This window comes from Corapipo altera, unplaced genomic scaffold, assembly GCF_003945725.1.
Source record: "Corapipo altera isolate COAL_440 unplaced genomic scaffold, ASM394572v1 0, whole genome shotgun sequence".
NCBI lineage: Eukaryota > Metazoa > Chordata > Aves > Passeriformes > Pipridae > Corapipo > Corapipo altera.
Genome location: NW_020884872.1, coordinates 16,385,979 through 16,411,663, shown reverse-complemented (window position 1 = coordinate 16,411,663; position 25,685 = coordinate 16,385,979). Strand labels below are relative to the sequence as shown.

Genomic DNA, 25,685 nt, shown 5'->3' with positions numbered 1-25,685 from the left:
ACAATTAAAGTACACATAATTCCTTATGCAAGTACTGGAAAGGTTAAAATCTTTTTGAAAATGTAACATGTAACTCTATTTAGAAAAATCCTTCTTTATTAAGAAAACCTTAAGAGAGAAAAAAAGTAGCAGGTTATTAACAGCAAGAAGGAACCCTTCATAAAAAATAAATCTATGTTCAACTGAAGATAAAGAAACACAAATATTTTTAAGTTAAATATATAAATATCAAGTAATTATCCCCCACTCCCCAAATATTTGAGAAGTAACTTGTAAAAGGAATCAATAACTGAGACAATTATTTTCAGTCATTTTCATTTAAAGAGAAAAATCTAGCATTGTAAAGTTAATCAATGCTACTTGTCACTTGAACTTCAGGTTTTGTTGAGTTTGCAAGGACGTGGTGGAATGAAGAAAATAAATTCACTGACAAAAGAATTATTAGAAACTTTTTCAGTTGTTCGCTTAAGTACTGGCTCTCTAATGCCTCCAAGAAGACAGAGACAATTAAATGTCTCCTTACTTAAGTTTCAGCTCAGAAAATACAGGTAAAAATGAGTTAAGCTGGGTGAGAAGGTGATAATATATTCACCACATAATGGTGCTAATGATACTGAGTTTCAAAAATGGTAATTTATTTGATGTTAGAGAATTCATATAATTTCTTTGTAGTATCATTTACAATTCTGCACTCACAGCAAGAGAAACAGCAAGACAACACAAACCTTGCAAGTACTCTGATTATCTCTACTTAAAATGGATTATTCTGAGAAAGATTAGAATATTTTTTTGCCACAAGACAAAAAAGTTTTGTACCAAGTCAAGCTGTGCAAGAAGGCACTGGTCGCTGATCTGTTTTATTTGCAGACACAGCATGTCTGCTGTGATTTGTCAAAACTAATTTTTCAGTTTACAGATTGAGCAATACTGAGGCTTTGGTACTTTTCCCAGACTTGGGCAACTGTTGGGCTTCCTTCTCATCAATGAAGACCAATGTTAACAGTTTCACGGCAAGTTATATCTCTGATTCCTGCACAGGCTCTCTCTAATTAGCCAGGCCAAATGACAGTCTCAAAGGAAGCCATCACTAATTACATTTAAATTATCTTTTACCTGCAATGTAATAATCACCAAGTGTTTTCATACACATATTTTCATTATTTTCAAATGTATAATTCCAGATTCTTCATAGCTAGATATCAGGACTTTTTAATACTAGGATCTGATGGACAATAGAAGGTGACTGTGCGGAGCGGATGAGAAAAATCAACTTTAGGAATGTCTCAGAGGAAAACCATTGTTTCTCCTTTTTTAATGTTTTGACAGTTCTAACATCCAAAGGACACACAGCACGCACAGGTATCTTGGGGTTACACAGGTCTACTCTAAGCTGATACTAGCCTTAAGGTTGAGCTTCACATAGCATTTGGTGCACATCCTGACAAGCTAGAGATACTTACAACCTTCATATAAAACTCTCTCCACTCTTGATTCTGAATCCTAAGAAATTTTTTAAAGGTCTGATTTGTTACAACTTAGCTGTGAACTCCTGTCTATTACAGGGGAAAAAAAACAAAACAAAAAAAGCAAAGTCCTTTTGTTTTGAAGGGAAACTAGTCACTAACCTAAAACAGATTAAACTGGCTCCAAGGTGAATTCAACTTAATTGATAGTTGGTTTCCTCACTAGCACAATTGAGAAGTGAGTTATGACTGACATGGATAATTTGTTAATTTCAGTTTACAACAAAATGCAAATTTACTTCTTCAAAGTTCTGGTTTACAGATGTTTATAAATTGCTCATTTGATGCATTTGTGTAAACTGAGAACTTCCAAACTACTACTGCTGTTACTTATTGAACTTATAATAGTTTGGTTTTGATTTAGTAATCAAAATAGGTAATGAGAAAATCTAAAATTAAGCTATGTATACAAGCAATATCCTTTCTGGACTACAATTTTTGTTAAGTAACAACAGGTTCGTTTCTTTCAATAGGCCATAGTCACTTATAAAATAGACAAACGATTGTTCTATACTGTTAGTTAGACAACAGCTACTCCTCTCATAAGCCTCATCAGTTCCCTCTGATTTCATCTTTGGTTTTCCCTCATCTTCCATATTAACTCTTGACTTGGTCAAAAGAGAAGACGAGGGAGACTTCCCTAGCAGCCTTTTGCTTCTATTGTCCCAAATTCTCATATTAGAGAGAACTGAAAGTTATTCATGGTCATTTTGACAGTCTTCCTTTGGAAATAATTTAGCAAACATCTATTATACCTAGGTAATGATACATCAAAATGCTAACAGATGAGGGATTTCTATGCCAAAGGTAAAGCCATTACTCTGTAGCATCATTTTTTTTATATTTCACATTGATAATGAAACATTCCCCAGAATACTAATAATAATCTGACTTTACAAGGCATGGCTCAGTTTCAGACTTCTGACAGAATTAGTAACTTCTGGAGCTCAAATGGTGCACATAAGCACATCTTTTTCTGAATCAAAGAGAGCTCCAAGGTTCTTACCACGATGTGATTTATTTCTCTGCCTCCCCATTTTGTGCTGCTGAGCCTGACCAGGCCAGCAAGGCTGACCCATCTACACAGTGCTGAAGGGAAAAAAATTGAACAGAGAGATTCAGAGGTTTCTACCAAAGAAGCCTGGCAAAATGACCTCCATTTCTTTCTCTTAAGAGCACCTCTCATGGTTGGTGCTGTTTTCCCCAAACTTACCTGTTCCTGGAGGAATGCAGGTGGTCATTATCTAACACAAGAACCTTTAGTTCAGTATTGTGGTACTGTCTCAATAATTCCCTTCCACTTCAGCAGCAAGGTCAGCACAGCTGCAGCAGGTTCAGAGTGACCTAAAGGGTCACTGCAGCACAATTCTGATAAAAGACCTCAGTGCCCAATTTGTAGAGGCTTGAGCATTGTTAACTGTGCTGAGGGCCCACTATCCCTACACCCACTTCTGTGGGTGTACAAAGACACCTACACAAGAGTGCCCACTGGTCCATGTGGTAAAAACATCAGAATACTCCTTCTCTCAGCTCCTGCTGTTTAATATAAAAGGCAAAATTGTTTCAGACAGAGAAGCCAGAATCCAGGATTCCCTACCTTTCCCACACGCTCACAAAGAGAATCAGGACTATCCTACCATGTCACCATACCATCTCAAGCTGTAGGCTGCCTTTAAAAGAAAGCATCGCTAAATCATACTGTATCAGGCCCCTGTCCATTAAATCATATTAAGTAAACTGTAAGAATACATAATGAATTAGATCCTTCCAGGATTGAGACAACCAGGTATGTCATTCCTGAGTCATTAATAGAATTATTACATTGACAGACAGTAGTCCTGAACTTTCATGAAAAGAGACTATAGCTATTTCTAGGCAAGAAAAAAAGCTGAATAAAGGAGTTTCTTATCGGTATATTCACACTGTGAGATTTAGGCATCTCAGTGCCATGTAATTCTTGAATCATGTGCCCACGTGGTTTATTAGGTGCACCTCCAGATCTCTTTTGAACAGTCCATCAGGTTGCATCACTGAGAGCAGAAAAAAATGCTCTGAAAATGAACTACACACTCAATACTATCTCTCCTCATAGATTTTGTTTATAGGATGAAGAAAGGGTCTTAGATACAGCTGTGACGTCTAGAGAGTCCAGGCATCTCCAGGGTCAAAGGACAGCTGAGAGAAGACTTAATATCAACAAAGACAAAACAAACTTGCTAGTTTACCTTATTAATACTTCCTTTGCCCTACCTGAAACTCAACAAAAGTCCCTCCTCCATAAATCCATACATGCTTTTCCAGAATGGAGATTTACACATTTTTGATCACTTTAAGGATTTCGAAAAACAAATCCAAGTTTAGTATGGAACAAAAGGTTTTAGGGTTTTAGCAATTACACTAGCTGCAAATTTCAGCCACAGCAGTAACAACTGTATTGCACTGCTGCACGAGTCAAGATTCACAAAGCAGAAGGATAAAACCTCTTATTGAGATACATTCTCCCTCAAAACTATCTTGTGCAATAAAGAATATCTACATCACAAGGAGTTTCAGCAAAATAATAGTTTGGCTGCCAGATGTGCCCGCATGGCAGCAACAGCTGACACATATAGCTACAATGAATAACACATCACCAATTTAAAGCTGACTATAAACAATGCATCTTATTAAATCATTCATCCCTGCAGCAGTCGCACCCAGTCCTGTTTAGGGAGACACCTTCAACATCTCATTAGGTATATGTCACAAGGGAGGGCCTGCAAGAGACTCTTGTCAGGATAACCCATATAGTTCAAGTGTAATTTGTGAGATGAGACAACCCTTTTACACGTCACCACTAGAGGTTTTACAAACAATGGCAATTTTAATATAAAGAATGCATCACCTGTGACACATAAAGGATTTTACAACTCATCCCCAACTTCCATCTAACAGTTCCATCCCTCAGAGCAATGCCAGGTTCTCTACATTCGCTGTAGTTTAGTTTGCTGAACTTCTCACCCATAACTATTTGATTTTTTTCAGAAAGTTTATTCACTGGATGTTCCTTTTCTCTCCATCAGTCCTTTGTCTCCTCCTACCCTAACAGTAAGAACCCAACTGGCAGCACTGAAAAGTTCTATCACAACTCCCCTATTTGCACTACAGAGCTAGTTCCCAACATCTGCCAACGTACAACTTGAAAAAAGTCCTATGTATTAGACTCTCAATATCTCAACTTTAAATTCTTTTCCTTTTTTCAAACAGGTCAAGAATGTCTGAAGATGACTGACTACAGTTGCAGCACTGATTCTCTGCAGAACTCACCAAAGCTCTTACAGCTGAAATGAACACACACCATGGTAGCAGCAGATACCTGCATCTCCACGGCTTCATTTGAAAATTATTTACAGTACAACTATTTAAGAAGAAATATTACTACCATTTTTGTACTGTATCCAACATTTAACTTCAGATGCAGCATGGGGATTGGTACTTTAAAACAGGCATAGACATATGCACATTCTTTGTATTAGCATTACTTCTATACAGGTTCTGCTCTACTTCTTTACTCAATAAGAAATCAAACTTATTTGACACCCGTGCAAAATTTCTTTGCAAATCAGATAAGGAATAGTACGTTCCACAGAGTCCCTAATGCAGCCCAATTTACTTCAATTGTCCCATCATCTTTCTCCACTTCCACCTCAGAAAGTAAGCAAAGTTAACAAAGGGCTTTGAGCTAGTAACAGAGGTATGGAAGCTAGAGATGATGTACAAGCAGTATACAAGCAGAAATAAGTGAATGCTAAGGACAAAGCCACCTCTTGCTCTTTCTTTTCAAAGGCACAACATCCACAAATATATGTTCTCAATTACAGCAAACTTCACCTTGACAGCAGACATATCAATACTGCAGCCAGGCTGCAACATAAACCTCACAGGGACTCCTCAACTAGCTTTAAAGTAATTGGGCTCACATACAAGTAACAGTGGTGCTGCTACAATAAAATACACCAAAGCAGGTGGAAAAGTACTGGAGGGTTAGGGTGTTAACCCATCACTGGAGGATTAAACAGGATGATTGAGATAGTTGCTGCCCTCAGGGTGACAGCCCCACCCCTGTGGAAGGTGCCCTGTCCCTTCCAACAGTGTCAGTGAATGGCACAGAAATCCACTTGTAAACCAATCCAATTTACAGTCCAGCAAGGTAAACAAGAAGCACAGATTCCCATACCATTCAGACATCAATGTCTGGCAGGAAGGATGCGACAAGGGCAAAAGAGACAGCAGCTGAGTTACCACCCCACTTCATCCATCATTAAATGCACATGACCATGACGCCATAAATTTCACCCCTCCTACCACTAGCAGTGGTGTCCAAACTTCAATCATCCCTGCATGTTGTATTCTCTTACTCTCTAATGATTGGAATTGCTTGCTCCAAATATGCCAGCAAACCAGTTTATTAGGGCAATACTCACCAACAGGTGATTTTGAGTGAATACTGAATCTGCACACACCATCACTGAAAGAAAATGACCCACAACCATCACAAGGACACGCGACATGCATCCCTAAACAGACTTACAAGACATCACCAATTTAGTTCTCTTTTTGCTAAAGGCTTTGTACCTAAGCTACAATAAAAATGTCAATTCCAAAAGGCTACTGTGCTTACTAACATGATTTCTCTAGCTCAGGGCAAACCTAATTCAATTATGTCATAAACTGCAGGAATGATATATTTCCATATATTCAAGAAAGAACAGCAAAACACTGTAACCAAAGCTAGACTCCAGCTTCTACACTGGGAGTCAGCTTGCACAGACTTCAAAGCTTCAAGTGGTATTCTACAGGACAGATAAATGCTGATGTCTGCTAGTCATACATCATCTAACAGCAGTAACAGTAACTTCTTATGTTCCCCTACTTTTGTTCAAATTCTTAATCAGTGACCAGAATTCATTACATCTGTAGTTCTACCACTACTGGGCTGTGCTGAATAAGCTGGACCTATTTCAGAATAGAACTGATGTCCTACCAAGGGGTCTTCTGGCAAAGACAATGTACTGGGACCTGTCAAACTGAGTTCTGGGGCTGATTCCAATACAGAATTCAGAGATGCCACACAAACTATTGGAGCAGGGCACTGCAGTTTAAATGAGAGTGAAGAGAACAAAGAGATGGGAAATCAAACTACAAATCCCAGCTCCACCAGTCTCACATTCAGATAGCCTCTAGATTACAGTGCCTTGTGAATAAAGCTGACCTAAGGACAATGGATTCCTCCCCTGATTTGGCACACAACTCTTCAGCAGATCACCCAAATTTCCAGACATCGTTCTCTCACTTTCACGGGAAGATGTTTCAGTAGAACTAGTTATGCTATTTTGCAATTAGATAGTGTTCTTTAATGAACCCTTAACAAATTAACAAGGTTAATGTGCTGAATTCCTTGAGTTGTAATCCCTCGAAACACAATTTTTCCATACTACTAAGCATCTTACTACTACATTTTCAACTCAGGGAGGTGCCTTAGGTACAAAGACAAGTCATTTGAACACTTAAATTTTGCAATGTCAACAATATAGATCAGGCACACAAGCTTCCCAGCACTACTTCCAAAAGGGATAAAGCAGTTCCTGATGCCTCAGGAACTATTTAAATCTGAAAAACCATGAGCACCCAGAGTGGTCAACACGCGGTACAACTTTGGAGATGGCACCTCAAGATGGGAACCAACTGAAGAAAGTCAAGAAAAGATGAGCAGATCCAAGAAGTAGGACTCACAAAGGAATACTAAACTACCTAGGATTTTTGTATCCAAAAAAAAAGAGGACAGGGAATTTGGCTGATGTTAAAGGCCATTTTAGGAAGGAAGATGATAGGTCTCTTCTCCCTATCTATGGAGACAGGAGAAGCAAAGGGCTTAAATGCAACAAGGCCTGTGGACATACAGTAATACAGTCTAATAGTAAGATAAGGAACCACAAAGAACAGACCAGACAAGGAGGTTGTGGAGTCCCCACTATTTAAAGCACTTAAGAATACATTCAGCATATATCCAACATAAACACTGGTGATCCCACTCCAGGGCAAAGGGAAGAATGAATTAGGTGATCTCTGGAGGACCTTCTCATCTCCTGACATTTTGGGAAGTGAGTACAAGCAAATTCAAATGGGATGCTAAATGCAAGGTGCGTATCTAAATGATTTATCTAGCAAAGTTTGCCTGGTCTTCTCTGGTCTTCCCTCCTGCTTACCTGTCATGGAATCCTACACCCATACACCTGCAGTTCCAAAACCATCCCTTTGAACCCATCCATCTCCTACAGACCCACAAAGCTCTTGGTTCAGTTATAAGTGATACATTGATGAGTGATTCTCAAGAAGTGATGGATAGGATGAAAAATCTAGTTAGTGGGCCTGGGACTAAGCACCAAAAAATGAACATAACAGACAGTAGGCAGATTAGAAACCACACGTAGAAACCACAGCCAGAGTCAATAACTCAGCAGTTGCAGAATCAGCAGTGTTGGGTCATGAAGCATCAACCACAGGCTGAATATCAAAATGTCCCACAGATGATCAGTGGAACATGATAAATTGGAACATTCAGAATGGAATATTCAGAACCTGTAGAACACAATACTCAGTTATGAAACTGTTCCCAAGAAGTTTTTTCAGAACCTTAAATTCAACTTTCTCATTTAGAATGTTTCAGTCTTTTCTCATTCACATCATGGAGTGCTTTGATTGTGAATAGTAGCAACCAAAATTTTATCTCAGAGGAAATTCATCACTTTCCTGTGCTAAGAAACAGCACAAAATCTGGAGAAGTGTCCTTGCAATTGGTGATTATCTACTCTCACAGAGAGCAAGTAGCTTCTTAATATGTTATTTATCTGGATCTTTTTAAAACAAATTTATATTTACCATTTTCAAAAAGGCCACTATAATAACAAATGCTATATATATCCCCATAGGAGTTCGCTTCAGACTTCTTTGAGTGTGGTTCATCTTGAAGCGTAAAATACAAAAATTCAAGTGAGAAAACCTCTACAGGATCACCTACAAAGATCAAGTAAACCTACATCAAGTGCAGTGGAGGACAATGACATTTCAAAGATAAAAAAAATTAGTCATTTCTGCAGCTAAAGTATCCTATTCCTCTGACTATTGAAAACACAGTAACTAGTGCACTGACTCAATGACAAATGGCAGTTTCATAATTAGGGTGGAGCACACAAGCAACTATAAAGGTTACCCCAATCTGAAACTCTCACTTCTGCCGAATACATTTGAAAGCTCCAGATTCTGAGTGAGGTAAGCATAACCTAAACATATACTGGGTGTTTCAAATCCTTGGACCTAACTTGGATAATTTCTTTTCTTGGTAGAGTTGATCTAATTTTACAGAAAAAAGCTCAGCTCTTTCATCTAGGTTAAGTATTAATCATTTCACATGGTTAGTAAAACAATGAAGAGCATGTCAGATGTATTTTGAATTCTGAGGATTGCTATTATCTGCTTTGTTTACAGTTATTCTTCAAAACAACATCTGAGAAACATGGAACATTTACTGAATGAAAACCTTCTGAAGTATTTTACCCAGTATGCTTTAATGGAGGGCAGCACCAGTGCACTGTCCATTGGGGGGCTGAAAAACCTACTTCAGAATCAATTTGCACAGTACCTGAAGGTAAGTTACACTCTTATTTATTTACTGTGCTTCCTATCAAATGGATAGGAAAAGGGAAGTACAAGCAATGATGTTCAAGGCAGATTATTGTGCCCAAACGGTTTCACTGACTCTATAAATAATTCTTAAATAAGGTTTGCCTTATAAAACTTCATTTAATGAACAGTAGTTCCAAAGAGATACCTGAGCAGAGAGTTTATAACAAAGACTTATGAAACAAAATGCAAAAAACCTAAGAAGCTGTTTCGGGGAGGTTTTTTTATGGTTTGTTTTGGTTTTGTTTGTTGTTTTTTTTTTTTAATGTAAGCCAAATTTCACTTAAAATATTGCATCGGAGTCTTATAAAATATTTGTTGTTTCAGTCTAAATAATTAATCTTGAATCTAGAAAATACAGAGAAGAAAAATTTATAAACCAAGTAAAACAGTAGGACACATTTAGAGGCAAGAGATCTCAGCAAATTTCTATCTAGATTAAGTTCCCACTATCACAAAATAAAAGAAGGTTTGCCATTCTGGAAAGATGTCAAATAAAGTGAAGAAATTCCACTAGTCTAGAGAAACACCCATTTCCAGTAGGTGAAAAAAATCTAGATTCTGATTTCATATATATTCTCTCCCAAACCTTTTCTGAACTGCATTAGGACTCAGTTTAGATTCTTTTGTTAGACAAATCCCTAAATACTGTGTTTTGGATAGCTGACAGAACCCATTTTTACTAAAGGTCTGAAATAAGTGGCATCCCAACAGAAAAATCCAGTATTTTGAGAATTACAGTAATCCAATTTAGTAATTTCAATTAATATGAAATGGCTTATTAAAAAACCACAAAGGTTGGTGTGGGTTTTTTCCCCTTAAAAAACATGTTAGAAATTAATTGCCAAAAATTAATAGAAATGTGATAGCAAATTCAGAAATATAATGCTTTTTATATTAGCTAGAGATCATTTAACAGAGTACCTATTTTGCCAGATATGCAGAAATGGAACTGTTTAGAAAAAGCAATAATGATGTTTTCTATCTGAACATCAGACATTTTCAAGCAACTGGTCTATTTGCAAAAATTTATGGCACCATAATAAATCAACATAAAAACATAACAGGCCATTACAAAACACACATAGATATAAGGTATTAAAAAAGAAAACATTTCAAGAATTTAAATTATAACTTCAAATTTGGTTTATATTATTTAGTCTGATCAGGGTTGTTATCAGAATACTCACTGCATCAGGATGTTACACACACTCTTACCAGACATAACATATAAAAGAAGCTAATAATCTAAACTAGATTTAATATACTATCAAAATTTTTTCAACAATGAATACAGTATCCCTAACGAAGAGGGGAAAAGGGGAGGGAAAGAGACTCTCAGATCCTGGCCCAAAGAGAAAAGAAAGTAGCAACACCTTTTCAAATAGTGCATGCAGGGTCCAAATTAGTATCTAATAAAGGAGTAGGAGGAATGCATGTTAATTTTTCATTGGTGACTGTGTACATGATGCAGCTATACCACCTGCTGTTTCATACATTCCAAATTTACCCCAACAAGACTGAGTAATACTTGGTATTTCCCAAACAGTCATTGCCTCTTTGTTAACATTTCTGGCAGACAATAGCAAGCTGTACTTCTAGTTTAACCAGTCAAACTAGTAAATACAACACTACTAGGGTTACTTCAAGTAGCACTGATTATTACTGACTGTGTCACTTCTTGGCAACATTCTTAATAGGGAAATAGTCATGGAAATCTACTTATTTCATTCTTTTTTTTTTTTCCTTAATTCTTGTCCTATAAAAACAGGATCAATTCTCACTTGATAACATAATTAAATCGTTGGACAAAAATAATGATGGAAGTGTCAGCTTTGATGAGTTTGTGATGCTTATAAAAAGGATAACTAATAGAGGACAGTAAGGCATCTGCAAGAACAAATATCACTGCATTGAAGAAGAGCCTGGCATTTGTTTACGTTATTCATACATCCAAACCCACAGATTTGTACTTGTTTTAAAACATATGGAATAAAGATTTAACAGATAATGAAGTGTGTCTGTATTGTGTTTCCTGCATACTCACCAGCCACACTTTCCAGCTGAAATGCCTTGCAATTAGTTCAGAACTACCCGTTTCTATTTCACGCTACATCTGAGGTGTCATTTAACAAACCCTGCTTTACCTGAGCTACTATTTGGACCTCTAGAGCAATTCAAATCACACAGTTTCTATAACACACAAAAGATGTAGCATTCCATTTGAGGAGTGTTCCCTAGTGGATACCATCCAATACTCCTCCCAATTCAGTTTCATCATTGCATAAGACAACACTGCCATAGGGCAAACAGTTCAATTTTTTAGAACATGAAGTACTTATTTTCAGTAACAATGTAACAGTGCCAAGTATGACAATTGCAACATTACATTAAATTATATTTATGTAAGTACATTACTTTTTTTTTGTTATTACTCCTGTAATAGGTAATTATGTATATAAACTGAGGGATTGCTTTTGCAACTAAAACTTTCATCACCTTTCTTTGGTGAAGCTTTAACCTTTTTATTGCATGATTCCTGTGACAGATGTGTTTTCCCACAAGTAATTTATGGGCATTATTATTTTCATTAAGAAGAAATTAGTCAAAGAAGAGAAATGAGAAGAATGAAAATTTTGAAGGCAAGTAATCAGTAGATTAGGCACTAATCCTGCTAGATAACTTGGAACTTTGGACTGAATTTTAGCACCAGCACCCTCCATTATCTTGATAAATTAATTAGATCTCAGAGTTACTTAAGGACTTAAAGACTCAGATTAATTGCAAAGTCTGTCAAGTGCATTCAAGACCCCATATGACTGTGGTTCCTATCCCTGAATTTTCCCTCCATGAAATGAGGAGTAAAGTACTACACACCAGTGATGCATGAATAGAAGCCTCAAAAAATATTATGCGTAGACATGATATGAATGTTCTAGCAGGCACTCCGGCCATTCTTTTACAAAAATCCTTTAGTTGTTGAAATACATTGTTTCTTGGAAGAAAATCACAATATTTATTACTTTTTTCTGGTTTATAAAAAAAAAATTCTCAATTAACAGCATGCTTTGATTTCAAAACTAAATACACCACCTGCATATCAGCTTACAAAACTGTGGTAGCTACTTTACACACCTAAGTACATCACAGAACTTTAGGAGGTGCTTTTGGGTGAGTGAGACATGCTCCTTTATATCTCTTAGACTACCTTAGAAATTTTGGAATTCAATAAGGTTACTGAGATCCTGAATAGGAAACATGGGCACCAAGAACCAAACATGTTTTAAGAGTGCCACCTACTGGCAAAATGTATTTCAGCATTTCTTGAGTATACAGAAAACGCAATGTTATCCAGTGCAATAAATTCAGTTTCATGATCCTATACAAGGTGCAATAGGTCACGAAGAACGACAGTCACAATTAAAATTAGCTTTTTTAAATCAAAGGAAAAAAAAAAGAAAAAAGCATCGCAATTATTTCTGGAAAGAGTCTTTTTTTTTTCCTCTAGAGAAGTATTAGATGCAGTTGCAATAAAATTGACAAAGAAAATAATTTAAAGGCTCATAAAAAAAATAATTTAATTTTAATAATAGAGGAAGATGAGGGAAATGGAACAAACAAATGACTTTTTGTCCATCCAGTGAATCCAGTTCATTAGCAGTTCACAAACTACACAGTTTCCCTTTAAAGGAGTTATTTTTGAAATTAGCATTTGCCAAATTACCAAATTGTCACTGGTAAGAGAAAATTCATACCAAGCACTACGCTCAAGCAAATGCATTACTTTTCTGAACAGCCACCTTCCTGCAAAGAGCACTAACAATTCATCTATCATTATTTTCCAAAAAGGCTATAAAGTAAAGTAGAAAGCTTAAGAATACTTAATGGGAACATCACCTGCAAATAATCAACCAAGGTGAGATCAAGAAATTGAGGGGTTGTGCTCAGAGCTCATGTACCTCCCTCACCTTCCCTACTGAACAATGCCTGGCATTGCTCCAGACTTGGGGAAGAGTGTCTGGAAAGCTGCCCAGGTGACGTGGTGGTGTTGGTCAACAATGGCTGAATACAAGCCAGCAGTGTGCCCAGGTGGCCAAGAAGGCCAATGGCATCCTGGCCTCCAGCAAGCAGGACCAGGGCAGTGATTGTCCTCGTGTACTCAGCACTGGTGAGGCCATGCCTTGAGCCCTGTGCCCAGTTTTGGGCCCTCACTACAAGAAAAACATTGAGGTGCTGGAGCATGCTCAGAGAAGGACAACAGAGCTGGTGAAGGGTCTGGAGCTCAAGTCCTGTGACGAGTGGCTGAGGGAGCTGGGGTTGTTTAGCCTGGAGAAAAGGAGGCTCAGGGGTGACCTTATCGCTCTCTACAACTACCTGAAAGGAGGTTGTAGCCAGGTGGGGACTGGCCTCTTCTCCCAGGCAACTAGTGACAGGACAAGAGGAAACAGCCTCAAGCTGCACCAAGGGAGGTTAAGGTTGGACGACAGAAAGAATTTCTTCACTGAAAGGTTTGTCAGGCACTGGAATGGACTGTCCAGGAAGGTGGTAGAGTCACCATCCCTGGAGGTGTTCAAGAAATGACTGGACGTGGCACTTAGTGCCATGGTCTAGTTGACAAGGTGGTGACTGGTCAAAGGTTGGACTCAATGATCTGGGCAGTCTTTTCCAACCTCAATAGTTCTATGATTCTCCGTAATTCTGAGGTACACGATGACTTGATAATCTGTTTTTATTTCTAATAAAAAGGTTCAAAATTCCATAGATGCAGATAAAGGGAAGCAAAGAAGACCAAGATATTTTCTAAGTATTCTAGAAGAAACTATCGGCTTTGCTAAGTACAGTTCTGAGTACCTGAATGCTTGGCAAATTAAGAAGGGATGTAAGTAGCTGCATATTTTATGGTGGCCCTGGGTTCCCTGCCAAGCTACATATTCCAACTTTTGTCTTTTTCTTAAAAATAAAATGAACTACTGCCTCTCCAGTACCTTTCTTGTCCTCCTTCAGTTTCCAAAGGAGCAGGAACCAAAAGGAAAGTACACTGCTTTGGTCCTTAGCACACAGTGGTGTCACAAGATATTATCGGTGCTGATACATTCCAATTAACTTTCTTGCATAATGAAACATCTACATCAGTTAGATATTTCACAAGCTTCACTAATGTGCTTCTCTTCCATTCATTTTTATTGATTACATAGAATATCTAAACAGTTTTTAGCACAAGATGGACTCTGCTAAGGCAGATTATTTAGCAGTTATAATTATTGGTAGTGCAAATTTCCCCCTTGGAATGATTTATATCTGTTTCTTGTCTAGAACTGAAATGTCAAAGATTAGATTAAGATGCTGAAATATGACTGGTAATAACCAACTTCAGAACCTTAATGCAGCTCAGAACAAAAGAATATCCATTATACATACTGCAAGCATACTGCTTCCCTTGTAAACAATGTATTAATCTTCTATGACACATACAGTCATTCTAATATTTCCTTAACTTTATGTCCACGTAACTTTCTCTTTAACATATCTACCTTACTTGTCCTTGAATGCAAACTGCAAATCACCCAGTTAATTACAATTAGATAAAACTGGCGCTCAAAAAGCTCTAAAAACAAAGATAGCCCAGAATCAGTCTTCTGTACTCTCCCTTCTTGATACCAAAAGAATTTACAGTAAGTGTTCAACATCTTCCACATTTTACAACATATTGCTATCATGAAATTGAACTCTCCAGTGAAACAGTATGTCTTTGCACAAATTCAAGAAAGAGGAAGAAGAGATCTCTTACATGATGGCAAGGCCACAAAAGTTTACCTTTGCTCACCTGAGGATATCTCCAAACACCACGAAGTTTTAGCAGCAAGTCTTACACTAAAACTTTTAGATCTTTAATTTACCTTCAAAAGTTCAGACTAGGTTATCTATCCTATGGAAATAAACAACCTTTTCAAAAAGGTCAAATGCTTCAAAACTCTCCTATTGGCACATTTCAGACTAAGCAGACATGAAAAAAAGAAGTTTCACTTGCAAATCCCAACAAAACACTTTTGAAGGAAGTTCATATAGAAACAGTAGGTCAGTATGAGCAACCCACTTTATCTGTCACTAGAATAGATGTTTACATCTTACACCAAGATATTGCTTTATTTCTCACATTTTTCTGTTCTTTTTCATTTTCTTTAAACTCCTTGTTCACTGATCATTTTTAAGTTTTACTACAGTGATGATATGATGAACTTCACTCAAATTCTACCATCACCATATGATGCGGAAAGCCCTGCCCTATCTGCAGCACTGAAATTTTTGTCAAAAGGAAGACTGTAAGATGAGTCAGCAGGAGGGGTGTAGTGATTATTTATGCATTTTATATAAAGGAAATATAAGAATTTTTCAAACCCTTTCAATTTAATCCTTATCTTTTTTATATAAATTTATATTTTGATAAAAGCTTTGCGCTACACTTTTCAGCTCCCTTTTATATTTTATTCACTACTAAAGCCAACCTAATCACTATTGTCTATTACTAGGATCAGTTTACAGCCAGTTTACAGGAAAATATTAGAGAGATTAAAAAAGTAAAGCTAAGACAAGTCACAAAAGCGAGCAGGTAATGGTAAGACACTTATCAAAAGAAAATACCTTTTTAAACAATATTAAATAGGGACAGCAAAAAACACCTCATGTCCTACCACGTAAAAATATATATAGATCTTAACTAACACAGAGGTAACTCCCTTTTTAACAAAAGATGTATGTTCACAAAACATATGCAGGAAAAACTGTACTTACAACAGGGTTTTTTGTGTCTGGGTCAAATTCTGTAGAATTTGCATCTGAAACAGAAATTCAAAGTAAACACAGTAAATTTGTTCTACATGCACTACAAACTCATAACAGTTCTGTGGCATTTCAGGGCTTGTCTGCATTTAAGCTACAATCATATGTTGAAACTGCACATACTGCACCACTTCTGAAGCAAGCATAGGAGGCATATGACCTCAGACACACACATTCCCTTTCCTACTTTCCAAAACTCTTTCCTCTCAGCTCACAGTAGTAGAAATTCGTTGATGAGCTAAATCTCTTCATACTACTACTGCAGTGGTTGTGGTTTGTCTAGTCTGGCTAAGGAAGGTAAATGAGAAAACCACTTTTACTTCTCACCACCTGCACACTCCAGAAAGAGACTAGAGGTGAACTGTAAGCACACTTTGAAACAGGTTTCAAGTAATCTGCATAATAAAGAATTCCTACTCCCTTGCACAGAGAGGTTGCACAGCGTACATAGCTGAAAATGATCTTGCTGCAAGAGCTAAGTATCTAAGAATCATAGGATATGTAAATCTAGTAATAGACATACATTTCACATAGAGAATAATATTTCTTCTAGGCAAATCATATTCACACTAGCATACTGAGCTCACCTTTCCAATTCAAACAGTTTCTTGCAAATTCCACAACTGCTAACTGCATTCCCAGGCAAACTCCTAGAAAAAAATAAAAAACAAAACCCCCAGAATTTAACAGGACAAAGCAGGACTGACTAAGTACTTGCTCTTCTGTCTTAGACTTGACTACTTTGAAATCTTAGTACTCAGTGTATATGCACAGACTTATAAAAAGCTAAATCAAAAGTTGCCGCTCAATGTAAAGTTCACACTTCAAACGTGGCACACTGTAAATATCTGTGACAGAATTATGTGCTTTAAGCCCCTTCAAAGATTTTTTTTTCCTCCTGTCTATTTTACCAATAATTACTGCAAAGACAAACAGAACCTGAAAGCCTGGGTATATCCAGAGTCAAAGTTTGCTTTGGCAGCTACTCAGAAACTTAAAAAAATCGTAAGAAATGTGGAGTAGGAACAAAATCTTGAGAGGTATTTACACAAACAGCACTCAGCTTATAGGTCAGATGACTTTACCACAATAAAATATACCAGTAAATCAACAAAAATAATCCAATACAACAAATGTGTCCAACAAAGACACCTATGTTTTCTGAACACTATTTAACATATATAATTATAGTGATTTAATTACAATGAGAAGCAAAGACTCTCTACTCAAAATGTGAACATAGCAAATAAAACCTTGGGAATAGGGATAGTCTTCATTTCCTTCCTTATACAGATGTAGTACACAACTATGACCCTGGGCATTATTTACACAGCAAGTATCCACAACATCACATATACTTCCCTAAGATAGAATCCTTCCCTAGTGTGGGTTTAATTTTTATTTTTTTTAATCAAATCACTTAGCTTACTATACATATGTAAAACACAGTAATTTCTAACTCTAATGATCTTACCAAGAAAAGGTTTTTTTTTTGATCTTGCCCAGGAGATAGCTTGGAGTTTGCCTTCTGTTCCCCTAATTCCAAACCCTCCTGGGACCAGAATGCCACTGTAATGACAGCCATATATAAAAGAATCAACATGTAGAATCAAGCCAGCAGAGGAAATCCATACAAACTGAAGACTTTTGAGGCAACTAAGCAAGCACAATGCATGAAAGACATGTTTTGTATGAACATTCCGACTACAAAGAAATTAACTCTAAATTTGGAGATTTTTTTCATCTACCCACCTCAGTTCTCTTCTGACCAGCCTCATGTTTCACAGTGAAATTCCGACTGCTTAAATACATATTGCTCAAATAAACTATCTACATATTCACTACTCTAGGATCCCAACACCAAAACTTTACATCTTCTAAGCAATAATGTAGAAACTAAATGCATTTTAACAACAAACAATATCCCTTTACAAATACAAATGGAAATCCTGGCAATGATTCTTAACAGAGACATTTGCAGTGTGTCAAGCAGCATTTACAAGCACCTTTCACTGACCTACACTGTAAAGAAAGTCCAGCTATCCAAAAAACCAAAACAAGAATAACCCTGACCCAACAACCAAACAACTGCAACTTGTCTAAAGAGAATAAAGTAGAGTTTGAGGGTATAGGTTGATACTTCATTTCCTATGTCTGAAGCTTGTCACCAACCACGTAATAAGTAATACTTTAATAATTAATACTTTAAAAAGTAATAAAAGTAATACTTTGCATAAGTAACAGAAGTTTGGATGCATTGAGAAATTATCTGATTTATTGAAGTATTTTTCAGCATATGAAATCAATATCATGGTCTGCATTTTGGACACAGAATACCCAACATCACTTACTCTGCTTTGCACAGTTTGTGCCAAGCCTGGTGATATTTCACTGAGTTCTCTGCTTCTGTAGAACGTTCAAGTTCTGTTGAATCTATGTACTAATAAAGAGAAATAGGTAATGAAATGGTCTTTTCTTCCACAGAAAGAATAATCAAGCATTAAGAAAAATTATTAAGCATTTCAAGTGAATTTCCGAATAAACCTGTAACAACTTCACTGAAGACCCAGTACTTGTTTTGAGGACACAGTGTTTGCTCCAGTTGCAGCAATCCATGCCCCTTTTTTTGCACATAGCTCAGAAGTTCTGCCTGCCAACAGTCCTGTTTGGCATCCTCCAGGCAATCAGACTTGCTAGAATGCTTCACATAACTGTGTACCCAGGTTATTTCCCTATGGCAATCAGGAACCAGTCAAGGAGTGGTGCTGACCTTATCCTGATAGCCAGGATGTTCACTTCCCTGCCTTTTGGGTGCCACAGTTTATCTAATCTTATTATAAGATTGGATAAACCTGCATTGTCTGTGAAAAAGGCAGTTCTGGGGAGTGTTGTGTAGAAAGGGAGACATTACCTACGCCCTACTAGAAATCCTACATTAGAGTCTCTAGTGTCATTAAGCAGCACAGCTCCTGAGGCACCACTAGAAGTGAAGTGAGATGGCTATGTACTGCACTGGGGACACAAAAGATCAGAGTTGGATTCTGGGTTTTGTCAGTCTTCTCCTCAGAATAACGTAATTCATCACATCCTGCTCTACAGTCCCTCCTCCACAAAAATGAGAACATCTGAACTGACAGAATTTACCCATGTGCAGAGAAGTGAATCTGACAAGAAGCTTGCTGACAGTTTTCCAGACAGACAGGACTGCCTCCTAGAACTACTTCTGAATGTTGTGATTCTATACTAGAAGACTACAGGATCTACTAAAAGGACATTTTATCATGTTTGGAGGTTGGAAAGAGAAACTAATTACAGTCTAAGTTAATAGTGTTTTCCTTGCCAAAGATATTGAGCAGGCACATTTATCACTTCAAGCAACATCAACATTTCATCATTCAGATTAAGCAGCTCCTTCAGAGCATGGCATTCTATCAAGAGCCTTTGGGCAAAAACACTAAAAGGAGGTTAGGACATGTAGGTAAGTACAGCAGGAGCCTTTGTTTGTTAACCTCTCAGCACTGCACTGGAGCTCAGCAACCATCAAGTCTCATGCTTGTTAATGCAGAAGCCCCACCAAAGTTAAGACCAGCTGCACACAAAGCTGTGTGTTTGCAGACAGGGCATCTTTCACTTTTTTGCTAAAAGCAAAGCTATTTTACATATTAAAAAAATTTCCCACCATGCAGCTGCCAGTAACACTATGGTGACAGAATCACATAAGTCAGAAAGGACCTTGCGAGGTCTCTAGCCCAACCCTCTACTCAAACCAATTCAAACTGGAACAAGTTGCTAAGGATCATCAAAAGCCAGGATCTAAAAATCTCCAGGGATCAATTCTAGCTGTTCCCACTTTCTTGTTTTTCATGCACACAAAAACAACTTTTTGTAATATTTGCTCATAATCTTCCCAAGGAACAAAGAGAGGCTGACCACCTGCCATTTTTGCCTTTTTCTTTGTTTTTTTTTTTAACACTGATACAACATTTGCCCTTTTCTAGTCATAGAATCATAGATACACTAAGGTTAGAAAGGATCCTTGAATCCATCCACTAACCCAGCACTGCCAAGTCCACCACAAAACCATTTCTCATGAGAACAAGTGAAATTTAACTTTGATAGTGAATACAAATTTGCAGGTAAAGTCTGTTTTTTCATCAGATCCAGTTTTGGGTAACTTCAGTGTTCCCTTCAGATAACTTCAGTTCCAAAAAAAAAAGAAAATTAAATCTGTAGACATTTCTTTTAAAAATTAGATGCTTGGCCTGTCTGTATTTATCTGCATGATTCATTTTCTGATTTTCACATGAATTAAAACTGCCTCACATGATGGGAACTAGTAGGGTATCACAGAATTATATAACAGTAGATTCAAAGTACTCCTGAAAGCAAAAGCCAGAAATATCCTCACCATTAAATCCAGTTTGTAATTAATTGCCAGTGCAGAGTGTTCCAGAGCTTTGAAAACAGATGCATAGCAGTCACTTAGCTTGGTGTACTTGCCAACGAGAGCTATGGAACACACCTTCAGCAACCTTTCATATCTGACAAAAAAAAGTTTTTCAGTTACTATATCAGATTTCACAAAGAAAACATTTTAAGTGTTTGCTTTTTCTTTAACTCCACAAAATATCTTCTAAAATTTCCAAACTGACCATGTTTTTAAACTTAGACCATTCACAGGTGTTGATCAGCACCTGGACTCCAGTCCAGTCTGGTGACTTCACAGTAGCTAAAAACCTAACTTGAATTAAAACACTTCTTAAAAAAGCAGCAGGATGTAGAATACCTGCAAGCCATTTTCTTCCATTTCATTAGAAGATCACTTGGCTGGTCATCAATAGGTAAATTTAACCTCTGTTTAAAATACTTAATGATGCCTTGCTCCTCCAACAGGATTGGTACTCGGTAAGTAGAAGAAACATCATGAATAAATATCACCTAGCAAAAGAAAGCATAACATAAAAAAACTTACCTAAAATTCTTCTCAGGAAACATACATTCTATTTTTTGGATACTACAAGCATCTTTTCTTTCTATATACATTCTAATTTTTAAATACTTTTCTTTTGAATGAGCAGGACAGCTTGGCAGCTACCATCCTAAGGATATAACATTAGGAAAGAATCACTAACTGCTCTAAGATACAGCTGTGCTGACTATGGAGGCTGTTATAATCCTGAAACAAGCTAAAGACACTGCTTTTGTCTTGACAGTACATAGAGTCAAGAGAGGAGGGAGGACTCACTTGAAATAAATAAAATAAAAATCCACTTAGAGGAAGACTGTGAACAAAACAGCACATGGTCTTCATGGACTAGTTATGACTGTCCTGGAAGCCAGTTCCAGGCACACAAAACACAAGAAAATAATCAGTAGTCAGCATAGATTCACCAAAGGAAGGTCATACTTGACCAATCTGATAAACTTTCATTATTAAGTGACTGGCCTGGCAGATAAGAGGAGAGCAGCAGATATCATCTACCTGGACTTCAGGAAGGCTTTTAGCACTATCTCCTCTAAGATCCTCATAGACAACCTGTTCACGTATGGATGAGCAGACAGTGAGGAGATCGTCAGAATGGCTGGGCCCAGAGGGTGATGATCAGCAACACAAAGTCTAGTTGAAAGCCAGTAATTATCAGAGTACCCCAGGGGCCAGTACCGGATCCAGTCCTGTTTAACATCCTCATTGATGTTACTATTATATAATTATATATTATGTAATATGTATTATATTATACTATATTACTGATTCTGTATGATGGGGCAGAGCACACCTTCAGCCAGTTTTCAGAAGACACCAAAGTGGTATAAGTGGTTGACAGGGCAGAGGGCTGTGCTGCCACCCTGCCAAGAGGCAGAAGAAATGGGCTGACAGGGGCCTCATGAAGTTCAACAACGGTAAGTGCAAAGCCCTGCATGTGGGCAGAAACAACCCCAGGCACCACTACATGACAACACCCAGCTGGAAAGAAGCTTAACAAGAAATGACCTACTGAAGATGGAGTTGAACATTAGCCAATCCCTGGTACCCCAGGTTGCACTAGGAGGAGTGTTGCCAGCAGGCCAAGGGAAATGATCCTTCCCCTCTACCTAGCACTGGTGGGCCACACCTGCAGCACTGAGTCCAGTTCTGAGCTTCCCAGTACAAGAGAGATATGGACATACTGATTTCACAAAAAATCCAGGATCATTCTAGGGAAAATAAGACATGCAGATAAGTGTCTTCTGAAATCCAAAAGTGGTTCATTAATTTTAAGACACACAGTGGACTTAAGAATGGTTTTGCAGAATTGTGATGAATACAGTTATGAAAAGAAAAAAGAACAAATGAAAGAGTGGAAAAAAAAGGCTGCAACACAGTGTGGCACCTAACAGTTCAGTTGGGGTGGGTCTAACCACCAGACACACATATATTACACAATTCAGTGCTGAGGAAAGACATTTGAGCTAGCCAGAACAGTGTAAGAAGAATGCAGCACTCTGCCCTCATGAAAGTTGTGACTGGTACAACCATTCAGGTACTACCCTAAAAGGTAGAAATTCGGAAGAAAAGGAACAGTGCCATGAAGACAGCTCTCTCCCTGCCACTGAGCTCTTAGGGAAGTTCAGTTATGCACGTTGCTCTCGGTCCACTTAGACTGGCATAATAACTGCAGTTGGGATCTGGCATGTATGTGCTTACACACAGCCTGATACTGCCAGAAGAGCACACACCATTTCTCTTTGACTGAATTTTCAGTTGTCTCTCTCTGGCTGAAGAGGAACCACAAAGCATATCTGAAGGATTTTCTGGAAGCTAGCTTGATCAAGAGTGTTGTCTTCCACAGATAGTAAGATGGAAGGAATGAGGGGTGGGGGGTATGAAGCAATGGCCTGCCTCACTGTTCTCTAAGTCCTCATCTGGAATCTTGCTATCAAAAGCTTTTTTTTACACATTTGCAGAGACAGAAGTCAACACTGACACATATTTGAAATACCACATAACTACTTGCATCTATTTTGCATTTTTACTATAGCAAAAAATATTAAAGAGCATTTGATTTCTCAAAATTAATATCTGAATAGCAATTAATCACAAACTATTAGGCAAAAATCACATATGAATTATAAAAGGATATATGACTACACAGTAGATGTTCTAAATATGTTGAAACTGCATAAATAGCCCATTACATATGATCACAGTAAAAGTGTTCATGTAGTTGCAATCATCTATGGACATAAGCAAACCACCTGACTTTAACCACACTTTGTTCATCCATTACTACAATCACCTGAGATCATTTATGGGCAATAACCAATCAGAGTTGTGAAAACTGTGCAGTTTCAAGCTACGTATAGCAACTAACTATGCACTCAAAATCTATTCCTTTGATTAGCTTTTACATAACACGCATTTAAATTATTAAGGACTGTTTGACATCAAACCTAACATACAAAATTCCAGTATTTTTAAAATGCTATAGTGTACAGGACAGCAAGATAAAAATTATAAAAACAATTACATGTTTATGAAGCAGTCTGAAGCTGAAAACAGAAATACTTGTATGCTTTCCTACATGCTTAAATAATGACAAATAAAATATTAAGGTACTGACCTGCTCAGGCTCCACATGACAAAACATGGAAATCTTTTCCTTCACTGCCATTTCTATAGGTTTTGCACTTCTGCAGACTATCTGTCATAACAGAAGGAAAAATTTCAAGTATTTACTAGGCAAACCAATAGAAGAGCCTCAATACTTCATAGAAAAATTCATCTCCTTTGGAAGCAGAGCACAAACAAATGTGCCTTTTATACTCTTTCCCCTCTTTTAGAGTTCTACAATATATCATAGCTCACAAATAATCTACTAGCAAGGCAGAAGTAATCCAGTCACCTACCCATACTGACGAATTTTTATTTATCTTTCATTGACACTCTGCAATATTGCTTTCTCATGTTCTCCTTTCTTGCAGCTACTACTGTAATAGTCTGTCTAAAGTCTAGCAGCTCTGTAAGGATGAATAATATGATGAATCAAAAGGAATACTGTGATCTTATCAGTAAGATCAGATTTAAATTTAGAGCATTAATACTTAGCTTACATGCATATTTCTAGTATTTCAGTAGTTTAGCATCTTCTTATAATTTTTAATTTGCACATCATGACAAAAAGAATGAGGCCAAAGATGAGAAAACTATTTCAAAATTGTGTGGGTTTTTTTACTGCTGCAATTATTCTGCTAGTATTTTGCTGATACATTCAAAACTCAGTAATTTTAGGAAATATTGATCATTTTTAAACAATGAAGAAAATTTCTATATGTTTGGTGCTTGTTGAAAGGGGTCTTGGTTTTGCATTATGTAACTACAGGCAACTAGCACAAAATGCAGAACTGCTCTATCAGTGTGTCTGTTGATTACTTTGTCTACTACCTTCAGTTATTTTGAAACCTGAAAGTGTAACAGAAAGTAGGATGATCCTGTTACAAGATTAATTCCCCATCTTTCTTGCAAATGCATCTACTTAAAGCATTAAGCCCCTTTGTTCAGAAACTTGTAGCTGACCTTTGATCACCTTGCTAATGCAGTTTAACTACACTGATACTGATGAAGTCTAATTAACTTCCCCTACTTAGTGCACGTTCAAATAAAAAAAGCACCAGGAAACAATCTGCACATTCTATTCAAGTAAGCACAACTCATACTTAAAAATTCGGTACAGTTTGAAGATGAAGGTATAATTCATAAACCTTGATAGTAGGAGCACATGACTAAATTAATTTTGAAAACTATAATCCATTTTGCTGAGGCAAATTTAAAGTTAATGCAGACAGAGAAATCAAAAACATCAGAATCAGCATGAAAATAAAGAAACTACAATAATAACAGTGGCAGAGCTGCATCTCAAAGAAACATAACACACAGAAGATGAGAACAATTCAATTGAACAGGGCAGCACTGACAAGCATATACTCAGTTTTCAAAGTGCTGTAGCAGAGTACATGATACCTGCAGCTGTAGCCTGTTCGTTAGGCACCTCGGACACCCCACAGAGAACAGAAAGGCTCTTGCACACACAGCTGAGACCATCCCAGCATGACACCTCAAGAAGCCTGGGAGCAGGCAGGGAGGCAGCAGGCATTCAGAACAGGACAAGCCAAGTTCAGATCACGCAGCCTGGCAGCACAGCTCATGGAGGAAGCCCTCCTGACTGCTGCTGGAGGAGCTTCCCCATGCGCTGTCTCGGCCTTGGGCCTCTGCCCAAGAGAGTTACCATTTAAACGTTGTCTTGAAGCAGCACCCAAGGAACTTTACAAGGGTGCCAGGAGGCTACACTCTGACTGTAATCTCTTGCTGCTTTAGCAGTCAACAGCAGCAGTCACAAAAAATAAAAAAAAAGATACTGTGCTTCTGGCAGTGCCAGAACTGCCCCAGGCAAGAACTCAAGATGTGAGAAAGCGACTACATTTGTCTCTTTTCTTTTTATTACACACACCCACTTAAAAGGCTTTTTAAAAATTTTTATTTTCTGAGTGGGGAGGGGGAGGGAGAAGTCAGGCACTGGCAATTATCTTAACGGCCTTCAAAAACGACATGCAACTTTCCCTACGCAATTA

The 25,685-nt window shown here is 37.5% G+C and overlaps 1 protein-coding gene across 4 annotated transcripts in view; it reads right to left on the bottom strand.

Annotated features, from left to right (window-relative positions):
• CTPS2 (CTP synthase 2) overlaps positions 1-25,685 on the bottom strand; it is a 63,023-nt gene that overhangs the window by 29,770 nt on the left and 7,568 nt on the right. For all 4 annotated transcript variants that reach the window (XM_027638276.1, XM_027638285.1, XM_027638293.1 and 1 more), the window contains exons 7-13: positions 23,681-23,761; positions 20,866-21,017; positions 20,488-20,620; positions 18,431-18,519; positions 17,554-17,648; positions 16,667-16,729; positions 16,032-16,075 (exon numbers count right to left, since the gene is read on the bottom strand). In XM_027638276.1, the coding sequence (XP_027494077.1) occupies positions 16,032-16,075; positions 16,667-16,729; positions 17,554-17,648; positions 18,431-18,519; positions 20,488-20,620; positions 20,866-21,017; positions 23,681-23,761 (657 nt within the window). The remainder of the gene's footprint in view (positions 1-16,031; positions 16,076-16,666; positions 16,730-17,553; positions 17,649-18,430; positions 18,520-20,487; positions 20,621-20,865; positions 21,018-23,680; positions 23,762-25,685) is intronic.